Genomic DNA, 16,753 nt, shown 5'->3' on the forward strand with positions numbered 1-16,753 from the left:
TGCCCTGTCGGGATTGATGCTGGGGATCCAGAGGGGGACCATCCCCAGCTCTGCCTTTGAGAGAGGCTTCCTTCTGGGAAAGACAGAGCTGGACACAGATCTGCTGCCTGTGTGGGTCAGCCCTTGGAAGAGGAAGGGCTATGGGGCTAGAGATGCTGGGATTCAGGATGGGGTTTGGGGTACAGCTTCCTGGAGGAGCAGACCTCATAGTAGGTATTTGCCACCTACTGAGACAGGGAGACGACCGTTCTGAAACTGCATATGCAAAATGCCCACGCGAATGACAGCATGGCTTATTTTGCCTTCACCCATCTCAGCCTGCAGGTTCTTCCTGAGCCCCAGGTCCCTGGGACCCTGCTCTATACCCTGTAACCCTAGGTGTGACCTTGCTCCCCACCCTCAGGCCCACGATGCCAGCAGGATGTGGACGAGTGTGCTGGCCCCGCACCCTGTGGCCCTCATGGTATCTGCACCAACCTGGCAGGGAGTTTCAGCTGCACCTGCCATGGAGGGTACACTGGCCCTTCCTGCGATCAGGACATCAATGACTGTGACCCCAGTGAGTGCAGGGGAGCTCTTGGGGGTGCTGCTCTGGGGAACACAGTCATTAAGCTTGAACTGTGTGCCTGGCACTGTGCTGTCATTTCATCTTCAGTTATCTTACTTTTCCCGTTTTATTCATATGGAAACCTAGGCCCAAGAAGGTTGAGTGACTTCTAGCCCGAGGCTATGGAACGAGTCAGGGAATGAGCTGGGCTTAGAACCCTGGAGTCTGTGCACTGCCTCTTTTTTTTTTTTTTTTGAGACAGTCTTAGCTCTGTTACTGGAGTGCAGTGGTGCGATCATGGCTCACTGCAACCTCTGCTCTCTGGGCTCAGGTGCCTCAGCCTCCCCAGTGGCTGGGACTATAGACGTGCACCACCACACCCAGCTAATCTTTTGTATTTTTTGTAGAGATGGTGTTTCGCCATGTTGCCCACGGTGGTCTCCAATTCCTGGGCTCAAGCAATCTACCCACCTCCACCTCCCAAAGTGCTGGGATTACAGGCGTGAGCCACCACAGCCGGCCTGAGTGCACCGTCTTTGAGAGCAAGCGAGTTAATATCGTGTGCAGAGTGTGAGATAAAAGGCCCCCCAGAGGCCAGGTGCGGTGGCTCACGCCTGTAATCCCAGCACTTTGGGAGGCCGAGGCGGGTGGATCACCCGAGGTTGTGAGTTCGAGACCGGCCTGACCAACATGGGGAAACCCCGTCTCTACTAAAAATACAAAATTAGCTGGGCGTGGTGGCGCATGCCTGTAATCCCAGCTACTCGGGAGGCTGAGGCAGGAGAATCACTTGAACCTGGGAGGCGGAGGTTGCAGTGAGGTGAGATCGTGTCATTGCACTCCAGCCTGGGCAACAAGGAAAAACTGTCTGAAAAACAAAAAACAAACAAACAAAAAGGCCCCCCAGAGGATTCCCCAGGGATGCTGCCCAATAGACAAATAACACAAGCCACTTATGCAATTTTAAATTCTCTAGTAGTCACATTAAAAATAAACACAAACTGGAGATATTAAATTTAATATTATTTATTTATTTATTTATTTATTTATTTATTTATTTATTTATTCAGAGTGAGGCTCTGTCACCCTGGCTGGAGTGCAGTGGTGCGATTTTGGCTCAGTGCAGTCTCAAACTCCTGGGCCGAGGCAATCCTCCTGTCTTAACCTTCTGAGTAGCTAGGATTACAGGCACTCACTACCATGCCTAGCTAATATTTTTATTTTAATTTTGTAGATATGGGGTCTCGCTACGTTGTCTAGGCCGGTATCAAACTCCTGGCCTCAAACCACCCTCCTGCCTTGGCCTCTCAAACTGCTGCCACTGTGCCTGGCCAAATTTAATATATTTAAATTTAATTTCTATTAAATGGGGAGACCGGGCTGGGTGTGGTGGTTTCACGCTTCAATCCCAGCAGGGGAGGTTGACAGGTGGATCACCTGTGGAGGTCAGGAAATTCAAGACCAGCCTGACCAACATGGAGAAACCCCGCCTCTGGCCAAAATACAAAAATTGGGCCCCGCATGGTGGCGCATGCCTGTAATCCCAGCTACTCAGAAGGCTGAGGCAGGAGAATCACTTGAACCCAGGAAGCGGGAGGTTGTGGTGAGCTGAGATTGTGTCATTGTGCTCCAGCCTGGGCAACAAGAGCAAAATTCCATCTCAAAAATAAAACAAACAAACACAATAATAAAAGTAAATGTATATAATCTATTTTATTTAACCCAATATATTAACATATCATTTCAACATGTAATCAGTATAAAAAGTGTTAATGAGATATTTTACATTTTTTCCTTTTTTTAATTTTTTGGAGACAAGGTCTCACTCTGTCACCCGGACTAGGGTGCAGTGGTGTGGTCATGACTCACTGCAGCCTTGATCTCCCAGGCTCAAGTGATCCTCCCATCTCAGCCTCCCCAGTAACTGGGACTACAGGTGTGCACCACCACACCCAGCTAATTTTTGTATTTTTCATAGAAATGAGGTCTTGCCATGTTGCCCAGGTTGGTCTCGAACTCCTGAGCTCAAGTGATCTGCCCACCTTGGCCTCCCAAAGTGTTGGGATTACAAGTGTGTGCCACCACGCCCAGCCTATTTTTTTTTTCATACCATGTCTTCAAAACCAAAACCCCAGCCTGTATCCTTTACATTTATAGCACATCTCCATTTATCACAACTCAAGAACCCGCAGTCACATGTGGCTGGACGGCCACTGTCCCAGCTCTGTCCCAAGCACAGGAATTAGATCAGGCACACCAGCAAGCATTTGCCCGGGCAGCCTAAAGCGCGATACTTGGTTCTCCTACATCCTGCCCTTTGCCATAGGTGAGGCTCTCAGATGTGCTGAGGACGAGGCCACAGAAGGGGATTTGATTTAGATTCCTCTGATCAAAATGCACTGATCCCAGCTGAACCCGGTTTCCTGACCTCTTTTGAGACGAGTCTCATTGTGTCACCCAGGCTGGAGTGCAGTGAGTGCCATCTCGCTCACTGCAAGCCTGGCTCCAGGTTCAGGCCATTCTCTGCTCTCTAGCCTCCAGTAGCTGGGATCAGGCGCCTGCCACCACGCCCGGGTTAGTTTTTGTATTTTAGTAGAGACGGGTTTCACTCCATGTTAGCTGGGGATGTCTCTGGATCTCCTGACTGGGTGATCCGCTCTCGCCTCGGCCTCCTTAAAGTGCTGGGATTACAGGTTTGAGCCACGCCCGCTCTTTTTGAGACGGATCTCGCCTGTCACTTCAGGTTGGAGTTTTGTGTGGGTCGATCTCAGCTCACTGCAGCCCGGCCCGGTTTACTTTATTCTCCTTGCCTCTAGCCTCCTGAAGGATTCATAGGCGCCTTCACGTCAGCTTCAAGACTTTTTGTATTTTTAGCAGAGACGGGTTTCCACCGTATAGCTTGTGGGATGGTCTCATTTTTCTGATCTTAGATCCTACTTCTGTCTCTGGCTCTAAAGTGCTGGGATTACAGGCTCGAGCCACTGCGCCCGGCCTCCTCCTGAATTCTTCTCAATCCAAGGCATATCCCAGTCAGACTGGACTAATGGGGGCAAAGTAGGCGACCAGACTGCCTTCCTCCTGTCCGCAGACCCATGCCTGAACGCTGGCTCGTGCCAAGACGGCGTGGGCTCCTTTTCCTGCTCCTGCCTCCCTGGCTCACTGCCCACGATGCCTGGACGCGGACGAGTGCCTGAGCAACCTCATGCCTCCAGGCACCTGCACCACTCATCACGCAATAGCCCCTTCACCTGCACCTGCCCGCCGGGCTACGGAGGCTTCCACTGTGAACAGGACCTGCCCGACTGCAGCCCCAGGTGGGCGGGGCCTCTGTTTGGAGCGCAGGGACTCTGACTTGGCATGGGGCCTGGGACCTGGGACGAAGTGGGGACAGCAAGGACTAGGGGGAGTCCTCAGCTTGATACCCACTGCGGACTGTGATGACTAATGGGGCAGGGCCAGGGAAGGAGCAGGGCGTCTGTTTGGAGGTCACCTTGGAGTCTCTGGTGCCTGAGAGGGCATGGCCTCCAGGTGGCTGTCAGCTTAGGGCTGAAGTCCCTGGTGAATTGGGGCTAAGGGACTTGGTTGGCTTCTGCTGGGGCTGCAGCTTCTTTCGGAGATAAGGGTCAGGGAGTGTGACGTCCCCAGTGCTACCGGTGGAACTCAGCGCTTCCAGCGGGACTCGGGAAGGAGGGCGGGGCCTGTGAGGGAGCGGAGCCTGATTCTCCCTCCCACTCCTTCTGCTCCAGCTCCTGTTTCAATGGCGGGACCTGCGTGGACGGTGTGAACTCGTTCAGCTGCCTGTGCAGTCCCGGCTACACAGGAGCCCACTGCCAACATGAGGCAGACCCTTGCCTCTCGCGGCCCTGCCTACACGGGGGCGTCTGCAGCGCCGCCCACCCTGGCTTCCGCTGCACCTGCCCCCAGAGCTTCACGGGCCCGCAGTGCCAGGTGGGTGGAGTTACTGGGGACCTGGGGGAGGAGCCTGCCTGGGATCCTAGGAGGGAGAAGGATCCCTCCTTGGAGAAACTTGGAGAAGCCAAGTTTCTCCCAGACTACCCCCTACCCCCCAGTACTGACTCTGAGTGCTTCCTCTCCAGACGCTGGTGGATTGGTGCAGCCGCCAGCCTTGTCAAAACGGGGGTCGCTGCGTCCAGACTGGGGCCTATTGCCTTTGTCCCCCGGGATGGAGCGGACGTCTCTGTGACATCCGAAGCCTGCCCTGCAGGGAGGCTGCAGCCCAGATCGGTGAGTGGGAGCACGCGGGCGGGGCTGTGGGGCCTCAGGAGGGGGCTCTTGCACGTACTTCCTGCTAGTGTGAGTCGAATGGGGGTGCCACAGAGCTTATGCGGCATGATGGGGTGTGTGACTGAGTGGTGTGGGTGTGTGAGCATGTGACAACTGGCTGGGATGGTGTGTGTGTCTGTCACTGTGAGACAGCAGGGATGGTATATGTGCTACAGGGTGTGACCGAGCTGCTGTGAGTGTGGAAGGCATGTGTGTGTGTGTCAGTGATGAGACCTTGCCTGCTGGAAGGATGTGTGACAACCTGATGGAGTGTGGGTGCGATCCTGTGGACCCATTCTAGCAAGGATGTTGGAAGATGTGTGTGATGGAGGCAGAAGGGGGATGTATGGGGTTACCTCTGTTCCTGTGCCACTCTCCTCTTTGCAGGGGTGCGGCTGGAGCAGCTGTGTCAGGCGGGTGGGCAGTGTGTGGATGAAGACAGCTCCCACTACTGCGTGTGCCCAGAGGGCCGTACTGGTAGCCACTGTGAGCAGGAGGTGGACCCTTGCTTGGCCCAGCCCTGCCAGCATGGGGGGAGGTGCCGTGGCTATATGGGGGGCTACATGTGTGAGGTAAGGGGGCGCTCCCCAGGAGAGGGAAGAGAGGGTGGGCATGCTTGGGTGTGTCTGGGCACACGTTTCTCTGCATCTGTGACTTGGTGTGTGTATGTCTCTAGATGTGTCTGAGTTTTTGCTTTTGTGAATCTTGGTATATCTGTGGGTGTCACTCTGGGTAGATCTGGGGTGTTTGTTTGTTTGTTTTTTGAGACAGGGCCTCACTCTGTGGCCCAGACCGTAATGCAGTGGCACAATCTCGGCTCACTGCAACCTCTGTCTCCCGGGTTCAGGTGATTTTCCTGCCTCAGCCTCTCGTATAGCTGGGAATACAGGCACCCACCACCACGCCCAGCTCATTTTTGTAGTTTTCATAGAGACGGGGTTTCACCATGTTGGCCAGGCTGGTCTTGAACTCCTGACCTCAGGTGATGTGCCCACCTCGGCCTCCCAAAGTTCTGGGATTACCTACTGGTAGTGCGCTGGACATCCGTGTGTGTCCTTTCGTGCTGGGATTCTTTGTGCCTTCGTGGGTATGTCCAGTTGTGTCTGTGTCACGCTAAGATGAGTGGGTCCCTCTCTTGCCCCACTGAAGTGTCTTCCTGGCTACAATGGTGAGAACTGTGAGGACGACGTGGACGAATGTGCCTCCCAGCCCTGCCAGCATGGGGGTTCATGCATTGACCTCGTGGCCCGCTATCTCTGCTCCTGTCCCCCGGGAACGCTGGGTATGCCAGGGCCAGAGTTGGGGGACAGGATGGGAGGCTGTCTTCATTCCCTCCTGACCACCCCCTGTTTCTTCCCCCAGGCGTGCTCTGCGAGATTAATGAGGATGACTGTGGCCCAGGCCCACCCTTGGACTCAGGGCCCCGGTGCCTACACAATGGCACCTGTGTGGACCTGGTGGGTGGTTTCCGCTGCACCTGTCCCCCAGGATACACTGGTTTGCGCTGCGAGGCAGACATCAATGAGTGTCGCTCAGGTGCCTGCCACGCGGCACACACCCGGGACTGCCTGCAGGACCCAGGCGGCGGTTTCCGTTGTCTTTGTCATGCTGGCTTCTCAGGTAAGCATTGGAGAAGGGGCTGGCCTGGGACTCGGCCTGTTATTCCCCCACTGTGGTTGATCTACATGCTCCTGCTTGCTCAGGTCCTCGCTGTCAGACTGTCCTGTCTCCCTGTGAGTCTCAGCCATGCCAGCATGGAGGCCAGTGCCGTCCTAGCCCAGGTCCTGGGGGTGGGCTGACCTTCACCTGTCACTGTGCCCAGGTAGGTGTGGGTGGCGGCCTTTGGAGGCGGGGCAGGGGCGTGGGCTCTGGAGTAGTGGGGGGTGGCATCTAGGAGGAGGATGTGGCTTTAGGGGAAACTTCGAAGGGAAGGGAGTTTCTGGAAAATGCTGACATTTCTAACGGGTGTGGTAGCTCATACCTGTAATCCCAGCACTTTGGGAGGCCTAGGCGGGAAGATCACTTGAGGCCAGGAGTTCGAGACCAGCCTGGGCAACATGGTGAAACCCTGTCTCTACCAAAAATACAAAAATTAGCCGGGTGTAGTGGCAACCGCCTGTAATCCCAGCTACTCGGGAGGCTGAGGCAGGAGAATCGCTTGAACGTGGGAGGCAGAGGTTGCAGTGAGCCGAGATCACGCCATTGCACTCCAGCCTGGTGACACAGTGATACTGTGTCTCAAAAAACAAAGAAATAAACCCCCGCCCCCGACATTTCCTGGAGGTTTGAAGGGAAAAGGGGGTGAGGCTGGTAATTAGGGGGCGTGGCCTCCCGGGGTGGCGGGGCGTGTCTGCCAGGTGGGGTCTCCGTTGTGGAAAGGGGAGAGGTTGGGTGGGACATGGGGAGGTTGTGGGGGGCGGGTCTCAACCTTCCTTAATCTTGACCTCTTCTCTTCCCCCTCTCTCCCCTTGACTCTTCTTTTCGCCACTCCTCTATTTCTTCTCCTCCTTCCTTCCTCTCCCCTCCTTCACTTTTTTCCCTCCCTCCCCAAACCTGACCCCCAGCCGTTCTGGGGTCCGCGTTGCGAGCGGGTGGCGCGCTTCTGTCGGGAGCTGCAGTGCCCGGTGGGCGTCCCATGCCAGCAGACGCCCCGCGGACCGCGCTGCGCCTGCCCCCCAGGGTTGTCGGGGCCCTCCTGCCGCAGCTTCTCGGGGTCGCCGCCGGGGGCCAGCAACGCCAGCTGCGCGGCCGCCCCCTGTCTCCACGGGGGCTCCTGCCGCCCTGCGCCGCTCGCGCCCTTCTTCCGCTGCGCTTGCGCGCAGGGTTGGACCGGGCCGCGCTGCGAGGCGCCTGCCGTGGCACCCGAGGTCTCGGAGGAGCCGCGGTGCCCGCGCGCCGCCTGCCAGGCCAAGCGCGGGGACCAGCGCTGCGACCGCGAGTGCAACAGCCCGGGCTGCGGCTGGGACGGCGGCGACTGCTCGCTGAGCGTGGGCGACCCCTGGCGGCAGTGCGAGGCGCTACAGTGCTGGCGCCTCTTCAACAACAGCCGCTGCGACCCCGCCTGCAGCTCGCCCGCCTGCCTCTACGACAACTTCGACTGCCACGCCGGTGGCCGCGAGCGCACTTGCAAGTGAGCCCATCCACCCGATCGATCCATCTGTCTATGCATCCATCCCAGTCTGTCTGTCCATGGGCCCTGCCTCTCTTTCTACCTGCCCACCCACTTGCCCCGTCTGTTTCTCTGTGCACCCTATCTGCCCATCATTGTGTCCCATGTGTCTGTCCGTCTGTCTGTTCATCCATGTGTCCTGCCTATCTTGTTCTTGTTTCTATCTGCGTATGCACTTCTCTGCCCCGTTTGTCTGCCCTTTTCTCCATCCAAGAATTTCTTTTTTTTCCCCCCCGCAAGACGGAGTCTTGCTCTGTGGCCCAGGCTGGAGTGCAGTTTCGCGATCTCGGTTCACTGCAACCTCTGCCTCCCAGGTTCAAGTGATTCTCTTGCCTCAGCCTCTGAAATAGCTGAGATTACAGGCTGGTTTGCCCGCCTGGCAGTCAATTCCTTTTTTTTTTTTTTTTGAGACTGAGTCCTGCCTTTTGCTCTGTGGCTTGGAGTGTTAGGGACCCACCTCCGCCACTCTGGCAAGCTCCGGCCTCCTGTCTGCTGACTCTAGGCTCCCAGCCCGGGCAGCTGGGACTACAGGTGCCCACCACCTGGTTGCTTTTTGCATTTTGGCTTAGAGACAGGGTTTCACCATATTGGCCAGGTTGGTTCTTAACTCCTAACCTCGTGATCCACTACTGCCTCCCAAAGTGCTGGAATTACAGGCGTGGAGCCACCGTGACTCTGGCACTTTTTTTTTTTTTTTTTTTTTGACAGAGTCTTGCTCTGTGGCCCAGGCTGGAGTGCAGGACGCGGAACCCCAGCCTCACTGCAACCTCTACCTCCTGGCCTGGGTAACTCACACCTCAGCCTCCCCGAGGAGCTGGACCACAGGTGGAGCTTACAGCACCGGGTAATCACCTGTGCTTTTAGGTTTCATCAGGAGTTGTCATAGGGTTATCTTTTAACACCTGGAGCTCAAAGCCATCCACCCGGAAATAGCCTCGGCGTTGGGATTAAGGGGCCTGAGCCACGTGACCTGGACTTAAGAATTTTTATCAGCCGAGCACAGTGGCTTACGCCTGTAATCCCAGCATTTGGGAGGCAGAGGTGGGCAAATCACCTGAGGTCAGGAGTTCGAGATCAGCCTGGGCAACACGGTGAAACCCCATCTCTACTAAAAATACAAAATTAGCCGGGCGTGATGGCACATGCCTGTAATCCCAGCTACTTGGGAGGCCGAGGCAAGAGAATCACTGAGATCATGCCATTGCACTCCAGCCTGGGCAACAAGAGTAAATCTCCGTCTCACCAAAAAATAAATAAATAAATAAATAAATAAATAAATAAATAAATAAATAAAAAATAAAAGAAAATTCCTTTTATTCCTCTGTGTATGCTGCACCCCTGCTTGTCCATCCTTGGGCTGAATCTGTCCATCCATGCAATCTTTTTGCTCCTCTATATGGCTGTCTATCTGTTTTGTGCCTGCCCCTGACTGTCTCTGCCCCTCTTCTGCCCCTCTCTCTGTCTGTCCTAGGCAGTCCATCTGTCCATTCCTACACCCTGCCCCTTCTGTTCCTCTGTGTACCTCTCTGTCCGCTTGGAACCCTCCACCTCATTAATCTCTATATCCCCAACTTCTCTGCTTCCCCCCCAGTCACTCTGCTCCAGCCACCCTGGCCTCTCAGCTGTTCCGCAGATACCCCAGGCTTGATCCCACATCAGGGCCTTTGCACAAGCTGTTCCTACTGCCTGGCTGTTCCCTTCCCCCACATGGTTCCTCTCTCACCTCCTTCAAGTCTTTGCTGAAATGGTGGTACCTTCTCAGTGAGCACCTCCCTGATCACCCCCAGCCCTTCCTCTGCTTTATTTTCCTTCTTAGCATTTAATTCCATCCAGCACTATGTGTGTGCATGTTCTCATGTGTGTGTGTGTGTGTGTGTGTATATATATATATATATATATATATATATATTTTTTTTTTTTTTTTTTTGAGACAGGATTTCTCTCCCATTGCCCAGGCTGGAGTACAGTGGTGTGATCTTGGCTCACTGCAACCTCCACCTCCTGGGTTCAAGCTATTCTCCTGCCTCAGCTTCCTGAGTAGCTGGGATTACAGGCACCAGCCACCACGCCCGACTAATTTTTGTATTTGTAGTAGAGATGGGGTTTCACCATGTTGGCCAGGCTGACCTAGAACTTGTGACCTCAGGTGATCCGTACACCTCGGCCTCCCAAAGTGCTGGAATTACAGGCATGAGCCACCGCACCCAGCCTGTATTTTTATTTTATTGATGAGTAATAGAGATGCTGTATATTTGGCTCATGTATCTCCCTTACTGTCTGTCTTCACCCAGTGAAATGCTAGCTGCACGTGGGCCAGGAATTGTGGCTGGACCTTATTCTTGTGCCCGCAGCAGTGCTCAACACATGGCAGTCAGTCAGTTAGTATCTACTGATTTTTTTTTTTTTTTTTGAGACGGAGTCTCGCTTAGTTGCCCAGGCTGGGGTGCAGTGGCCGGATCTCAGCTCACTGTAAGCTCCGCCTCCCGGGTTCACGCCATTCTCCTGCCTCAGCCTCCCGTGTAGCTGGGACTACAGGCGCCCGCCACCATGCCCGGCTAAGTTTTGTATTTTTAGTAGAGACGGGGTTTCACCGTGTTAGTCAGGATGGTCTCGATCTCCTGACCTCGTGATCCGCCCATCTCGGCCTCCCAAAGTGCTTGGGATTACAGGCGTGAGCCACTGCACCTGGCCAGTATTTACTGATTAATTAATAGTTAGCCAGTGAGGCCCAGAGTGTGGTGTGGGCTTGTAGTCCCAGCCACTTGGGAGACTGAGGAGGAAGGATCATTTGGGTCCAGGAGTTTGAGACTCCAGAGAGCTATGATCACACCACTGCACTCCAGCCTGGGCAACAGAGCAAGACCTCATTTCAATCAATCAATTAAAAAAAAATTATCAAGGGCCAGGCACGGTGGCTTATGCCTGTAATCCCAGCACTTTGGGAGGCCGAGGCAGGTGGATTACCTGAGGTCAGGAGTTCAACAGCAGCCTGACCAGCATGGTAAAACCCTGTCTCTGCTAAAAATACAAAAATTAGACGGGTGTGGTGGTGCATGCCGGTAATCCCAGTTACTTGGGAGGCTGAGGTGGGAGAATTGCTGGAACCAGGGAGGTGGAGGCTGCAGTGAGCCGAGAGATCATGTTAACTGCATACGCTCATGACAGAGCAAGACTCAGCCCCAAAAACAAATAAACAAAAACAAAAACAAACAAAATGTAAAAACTTTGTCCAGTGAAAGACAAGATTTGCAGAAAGCCTGACATGGGTCCGTACATTCCAGTCCCCTGTACAAGCCTTGTCTGGAGTCTTTGTGCTCTATGGTGTGAATGCATGGAGGTGGATCCTCTCTTCTGACCCCTGATCCCGCTGCCTCTGCTCCCACCTTCCCACCAGCCCGGGTGTAATGAAGTACTGGGCGCAGGACTCACTTTGCTGACGGCCACATGCACTCAGGGCTGCAACACGGAGGAGTGCGGCTGGGATGGGCTGGATTGCGCCAGCGAGGTGCCGGCCCTGCTGGCCCGCGGCGTGCTGGTGCTCACAGTGCTGCTGCCACCGGAGGAGCTACTGCGTTCCAGCGCCGACTTTCTGCAGCGACTTCCAGCCATCCTGGCAAGACTAAGGCGCTCTGCCTGGACGCTGGTGACGGCCAGGCTATGGTCTTCCCCTATCACCGCCCAGTCCCGCCCAACCCGGCCCAGGAGCTGGCCCCCGAGGTGATCGGGTGAGTGATCCCACCTGGAAGAGCCGCCGTGGCCGTGGCCTGGGAGAGGAGAGATGCGGTTGATCCAGGTCTTGTGTGTTTCATTTCACTTAATGCCTTTACCACCAGATGTCAGGAGCACCGCCTCCTGGCTGTGACCAGCAAAAAATGCCTCCAGATGGAGCTAGTGCTTTTGGGGTAGAATTGCCTGCCCAGGTCTAGCGCTGGCTCCTGGGGAGGCAGGTTGCTAAATGGCTTGGCAGACTGGCTAAAGACATGTGTAGGGTTTTTCTCTTCGTTTTTTTTTTTTCTTTTTTCTTTTCTTTTTTTTTTTTTTTTTGAGACGGAGTCTCTCTCTGTCACTTCCCAGGCTGTCTGCCCACTGCAACCTCTGCCTCCCGCGTTCAAGCAATCCTCTGCCTTAGCCTCCAGAGTAACTGGGATTACTGGCACCCGCCACCACGCTGGGCTAATTTTCTTCTTCTTAAAGACATGGAAGATAAAGCCGGGCACAATGGTGTTTATCTGTAGTCCCAGCTACTTGAGGATCAACAAGCATTCAGGAATTCAAAATCTAGTTCAAGCAACATAGCAAGACACCTATCTCTTTTTTTTTTGAGACAGAGTGTTGTTTCCAGTTGCTGGGGCTGGAGGCAGTGGCTGGATCTCAGCTCACATTTGTAGCTGCTTCTCCTGGAGTTCATTATTTTCTGCCTCCTTTTGAAGTTTCCTCCTTTGTTGGGACCAAGAGGCCCCACCACGCCTCAAGTTAGTTTTTTGTTTGTATTTTTAGTAGAGACGGGTTTCACCTTGTTAGCTGTGGATGTCTCATCTCCTGACCTCGCATCCTCCCACTCGCCGGGCTCGCAGAGACCAGCCTGACCAACATGGAGAAACCCTGTGTATACTAAAAATACAAAATTACTGGGGCGTGGTGGCGCATGCCTGTAATCCCAGCTACTCAAGAGACTGAGGCAGGAGAATCGCCTGAACCCGGGAGGCAGAGGTTGTGGTGAGCCGAGATCGCATTATTGCACTCCAGCCTGGGCAAGAAGAGTGAAACTCTGTCTCAAAAAACAAAAAACACACAAACTAACAAACAAACAACAATGCCCTGGCCAACACGGTGAAACCCCATCTCTACTAAAAATACAAAAATTAGCTGGGCATGGTAGCACCTGCCTGTAATTCCAGCTACTTGGGAGGCTGAGGCAGAGAATCACTTGAACCAGGGAGTCGGAGGTTGCAGTGAGCTGAGATTGCGCCACTGCACTCCAGCCTGGCGACAGAGCAAGACTTCGTCTCAAAAACAAAAAACAAAAAACAAACAATGTCCATTAGCTGGGCGTAGTGGCCCAGGCCTGTAAACCCAGCACTTTGGGGAGGCTGAGGTGGGAGGATTGCTTGAGCCTAGGAGTTCAAGACTAGCCTGGGCAACATAGTGAGATCCAGTCTGTATCCCCCCACGCCCCACACCAAAAAAAAAAAAAAAAAATTAACCAGGTATGGTGGCACATGCCTGTGATCCCAGCTCTTTGGGAGAATGAGGTGGAAAGATTGCTTGAGGCCGGGAGGTCAAGGCTACAGTGAGCTGTGATTTTACCACTGTGCTCCAATCTGGGCGACAGAGTGAGACTGTCTCAAAAAACAAAACAAAACAGAACAAATGAACAAAAAAAACAGGCTGGGCATGGCGGCTCACACCTGTAATCCCAGCAGTTTGGGAGGCCAAGGCAGGAGGATCACCTGAGGTCAGGAGTTCAACACCAGCCTTGCCAACATGGTAAAACCCCATCTCTTCTAAAAATACAAAAAAATTAGCTGGGCGTGGTGGCGCATGCCTGTAATCCCAGCTTCTCAGGAGGCTGAGGCAGGGGAATCGCTTGAATCCAGGAGGGGAAGTTGCAGTGAGCCCAGATAGCGCCACTGCACTCCAGCCTGGGTGCAACACCAAAAAACAATATCCACTGGATTCACGGCTCTGGGGGGGACTGCTGACCACAGCAAGACACGTTTTGGGGGTGCAGTGGGGTTGGATGCCAGGTGGTTGCAGGTGGGTCATGGAAACCTGTGGATGAAGAGCCAGGCGCTGGGGAGGGAAGGTGGGACTTGGTGCCAGGGGGTGCATCAGGCAATTCTTGAACCCTCTGGTCCCTCCCTGCTGTCCCCGCAGGTCGGTAGTGATGCTGGAGATTGACAACCGGCTCTGCCTGCAGTCGCCTGAGAATGATCACTGCTTCCCCGATGCCCAGAGCGCTGCTGACTACCTGGGAGCGCTGTCAGCAGTGGAGCGCCTGGACTTCCCGTACCCACTGCGGGACGTGCGGGGTGCGACCCGGTCTTGGGGAGGGGGTGGCAGGGACCAAGCTGGGGGCAGCCGAAGCCCCGCCCTGATGCCAAAGCCCCGCCCTCGACTGAAGCCCCGCCCCTTGCTTCCTACTCTTAGGGGAGCCGCTGGAGCCTCCAGAACCCAGCGTCCCGCTGCTGCCTCTGCTAGTGGCGGGTGCCGTCTTGCTGCTGGTCATCCTCGTCCTGGGCGTCATGGTGGCTCGGCGCAAGCGCGAGCACAGCACCCTCTGGTTCCCCGAGGGCTTCTCACTGCACAAGGACGTGGCCGCTGGTCACAAGGGCCGGCGGGAACCTGTGGGCCAAGATGCGCTGGGCATGAAGTGAGAACCCTGCTCACTCCCTGTCCCTGACTACGGGGACCTTGTGAGCCCTGGACCCCGCCTTGACCTGACTCATACCTCTGACCCCACCTCAAATCCTCCTTCCCAGCTGGACACCTCTAGTGTCCCCTCTCACATCCCCTCTTCCCATTGTCTGCCAGGAACATGGCCAAGGGTGAGAGCCTGATGGGGGAGGTGGCCACAGACTGGATGGACACAGAGTGCCCAGAGGCCAAGCGGCTGAAGGTACTGCCCCCTCTTCTGAGCTTTGCCCCCTCCTCTGGCCCCTCCCCTCAGGGTGCTGGGTGGGGTCCCCAATGGATGATGGGTGTAATCAGGGGATGTCACCGCTGTCCCCACCTCCCTAGCTCCAGAGAATAGTCACAGCTTTGCAATGCTGTTTTCTTCTTAGTGTGGTTCTGTGACCTCAGAGGGAGGAGGAGATTTGCCACTGGGGCCCCAAGGGTCCCTCTGGGCAGGTGGAAAATCTTTCACTCCGTCCTGCCCCTCCCCAGCCAGGATCCTGCATCCTGGCCAGCCTGCAGTCTTTTTGGAGGTGTCCCCCAATCCCAGAGAGTGAGTCTGCCTTATCTCTGTCAGTTCCTATTTTGTCCAGCATGGGATTAGCCTGGAAGTGCTCTGAGCCAGTTCTAAGCACCATTTCATGCAGTCATGCCCCTCGGTTCAGTATGAGTCAGCTGTGGCTGCCATTAAAAAATCCCACAGAGGTGGATCACCTGAGGTCAGGAGTTCGAGACCAGCCTGACCAAAATGGTGAAACCCCATCTCTACTAAAAATACAAAAGATTAGCTGGGCATGGTGGTGGGTGCCTGTAATCCCAGCTACTTGGGAGGCTGAGGCAGGAGAGTCCCTTGAACCCGGCACTCCAGACTGGGCGACAAGAGCAAAACTCCGTCTCAAAAAAAAAAAAACAAAAAAAACTGCAGCATGGGTGACTCAAACTATAGAAATTTGTTTTTTCACGGTTCTGGAGGTTGGAAGTCTAAGCCCAAAAGGTGCCATCAGGGTTGGTTCCTGATGAGGGCTCTCTTCCTGGCTTGCAGATGGCTGCCTTCTCACTGTAGCCTCACATGGCCTTTCCTCTGTGTACACAGAGGAAAGAGAGAGAGAGAGAGAGAGAGAGATCTGGCACCCCATCCTCTTCTTGTAAGGATACCTGCCCTATTGGATTAGGGTCCCACATTTATAACCTCATATAACCTTAATTACCCCCTCAAAGGCCCTGTCTCACCAGGCTTGGTGGCTTGCACCTGTAATTTCAGCTACTTGGGAGGCTGAGGCAGAAGGATTGCTTGAGTCCAGGAGTTGGAGGCTGCAGTGAGCTGTGATTGCACCACTGCACTCCAGCCTGGGTAACAGAGCAAGACTCTGTCTAAAAAAAAAAGTCGTATCTCCAAATGCAGGCACATGGAAGTTTTATATATGATTTAGGGTTTTAGAGTATGATTTTTATTTTTATTTTTATTTTTTTGAGACCAGGTCTCACTCTGTTGCTGAGGCTGGAGTGCAGTGGCGTGATCTTGGCTCACTGCAGCCTCCACCTTCCAGATTCAAGCGATTCTCCTGCCTCAGCCTCCCGAGTAGCTGGGATTATAGGCATGTTCTACCATGCCCGGCTAATTTTAGTATTTTTAGTAGAGACGGGGTTTCACCATGTTGGCCAGGTTGGTCTCAAACTCCTGACCTCAAGTGATCTGCCCGCCTCGGCCTCCCAAAGTGTTGGGATTACAGGCGTGAACCACCGTGCCTGGCCAGTGTATGATTTTTAGAAGGGGCACAATTCAGTCCATACAGACCCTTGCTAGCATTACTGAGGCACCGACTGAATGTCTCTAATGCACATGAAACATCTTATTTCATCTCTTTGAGGACCCTATAAAGTAGCTATTGACATATACTTCAATTTACAAACTCCCTTCTTCTGTCCATATTTTAATGTTGTGAAATGGAGGCATCTATTACAGTGGACAGATAAAAAAAATTGCTCAACCCAGACTTTTCTCTCTTTCTCTCTTTCTTTCTTTTCGTTCTTTCTTTCTTTCTTTTCTTTCTTTCAGACGGAATCTTGCTCTGTCGCTCTGGCTGGAGTGCAGTGGCGCGATCTCGGCTCACTGCAAGTTCCGCCTCCCGGGTTCATGCCGTTCTCCTGCCTCAGCCTCCCAAGTAGCTGGGACTACAGGCACCTGCCACCACACCCAGCAAATTTTTTTTTGTATTTTTAGTAGAGATGGGGTTTCACCGTATTAGCCAGGATAGTCTCGATCTCCTGACCTTGTGATCCGCCCGCCTCGGCCTCCCAAAGTGCTGAGATTACAGGCGTGAGCCACTGCGCCCAGCCCAGACTTTTCTTTCTGCTTT

At 54.2% G+C, this 16,753-nt stretch overlaps 1 protein-coding gene across 1 annotated transcript in view; it reads left to right on the forward strand.

The window, feature by feature from the left end:
* The window catches only part of NOTCH3 (notch receptor 3), a 41,955-nt gene that overhangs the window by 15,639 nt on the left and 9,563 nt on the right, over nucleotides 1–16,753 (forward strand). The window contains 17 exon segments of the mRNA XM_031659050.1: nucleotides 404–559; nucleotides 3,636–3,708; nucleotides 3,710–3,782; nucleotides 3,785–3,861; nucleotides 4,294–4,495; nucleotides 4,645–4,792; nucleotides 5,219–5,403; nucleotides 5,981–6,113; nucleotides 6,194–6,451; nucleotides 6,535–6,653; nucleotides 7,396–7,961; nucleotides 11,411–11,444; nucleotides 11,446–11,629; nucleotides 11,632–11,725; nucleotides 13,878–14,032; nucleotides 14,151–14,373; nucleotides 14,535–14,619. Of these exon segments, the coding sequence (XP_031514910.1) occupies nucleotides 404–559; nucleotides 3,636–3,708; nucleotides 3,710–3,782; nucleotides 3,785–3,861; nucleotides 4,294–4,495; nucleotides 4,645–4,792; nucleotides 5,219–5,403; nucleotides 5,981–6,113; nucleotides 6,194–6,451; nucleotides 6,535–6,653; nucleotides 7,396–7,961; nucleotides 11,411–11,444; nucleotides 11,446–11,629; nucleotides 11,632–11,725; nucleotides 13,878–14,032; nucleotides 14,151–14,373; nucleotides 14,535–14,619 (2,765 nt within the window).

This window comes from Papio anubis, chromosome 20, assembly GCF_008728515.1.
Source record: "Papio anubis isolate 15944 chromosome 20, Panubis1.0, whole genome shotgun sequence".
Classification (NCBI taxonomy): domain Eukaryota; kingdom Metazoa; phylum Chordata; class Mammalia; order Primates; family Cercopithecidae; genus Papio; species Papio anubis.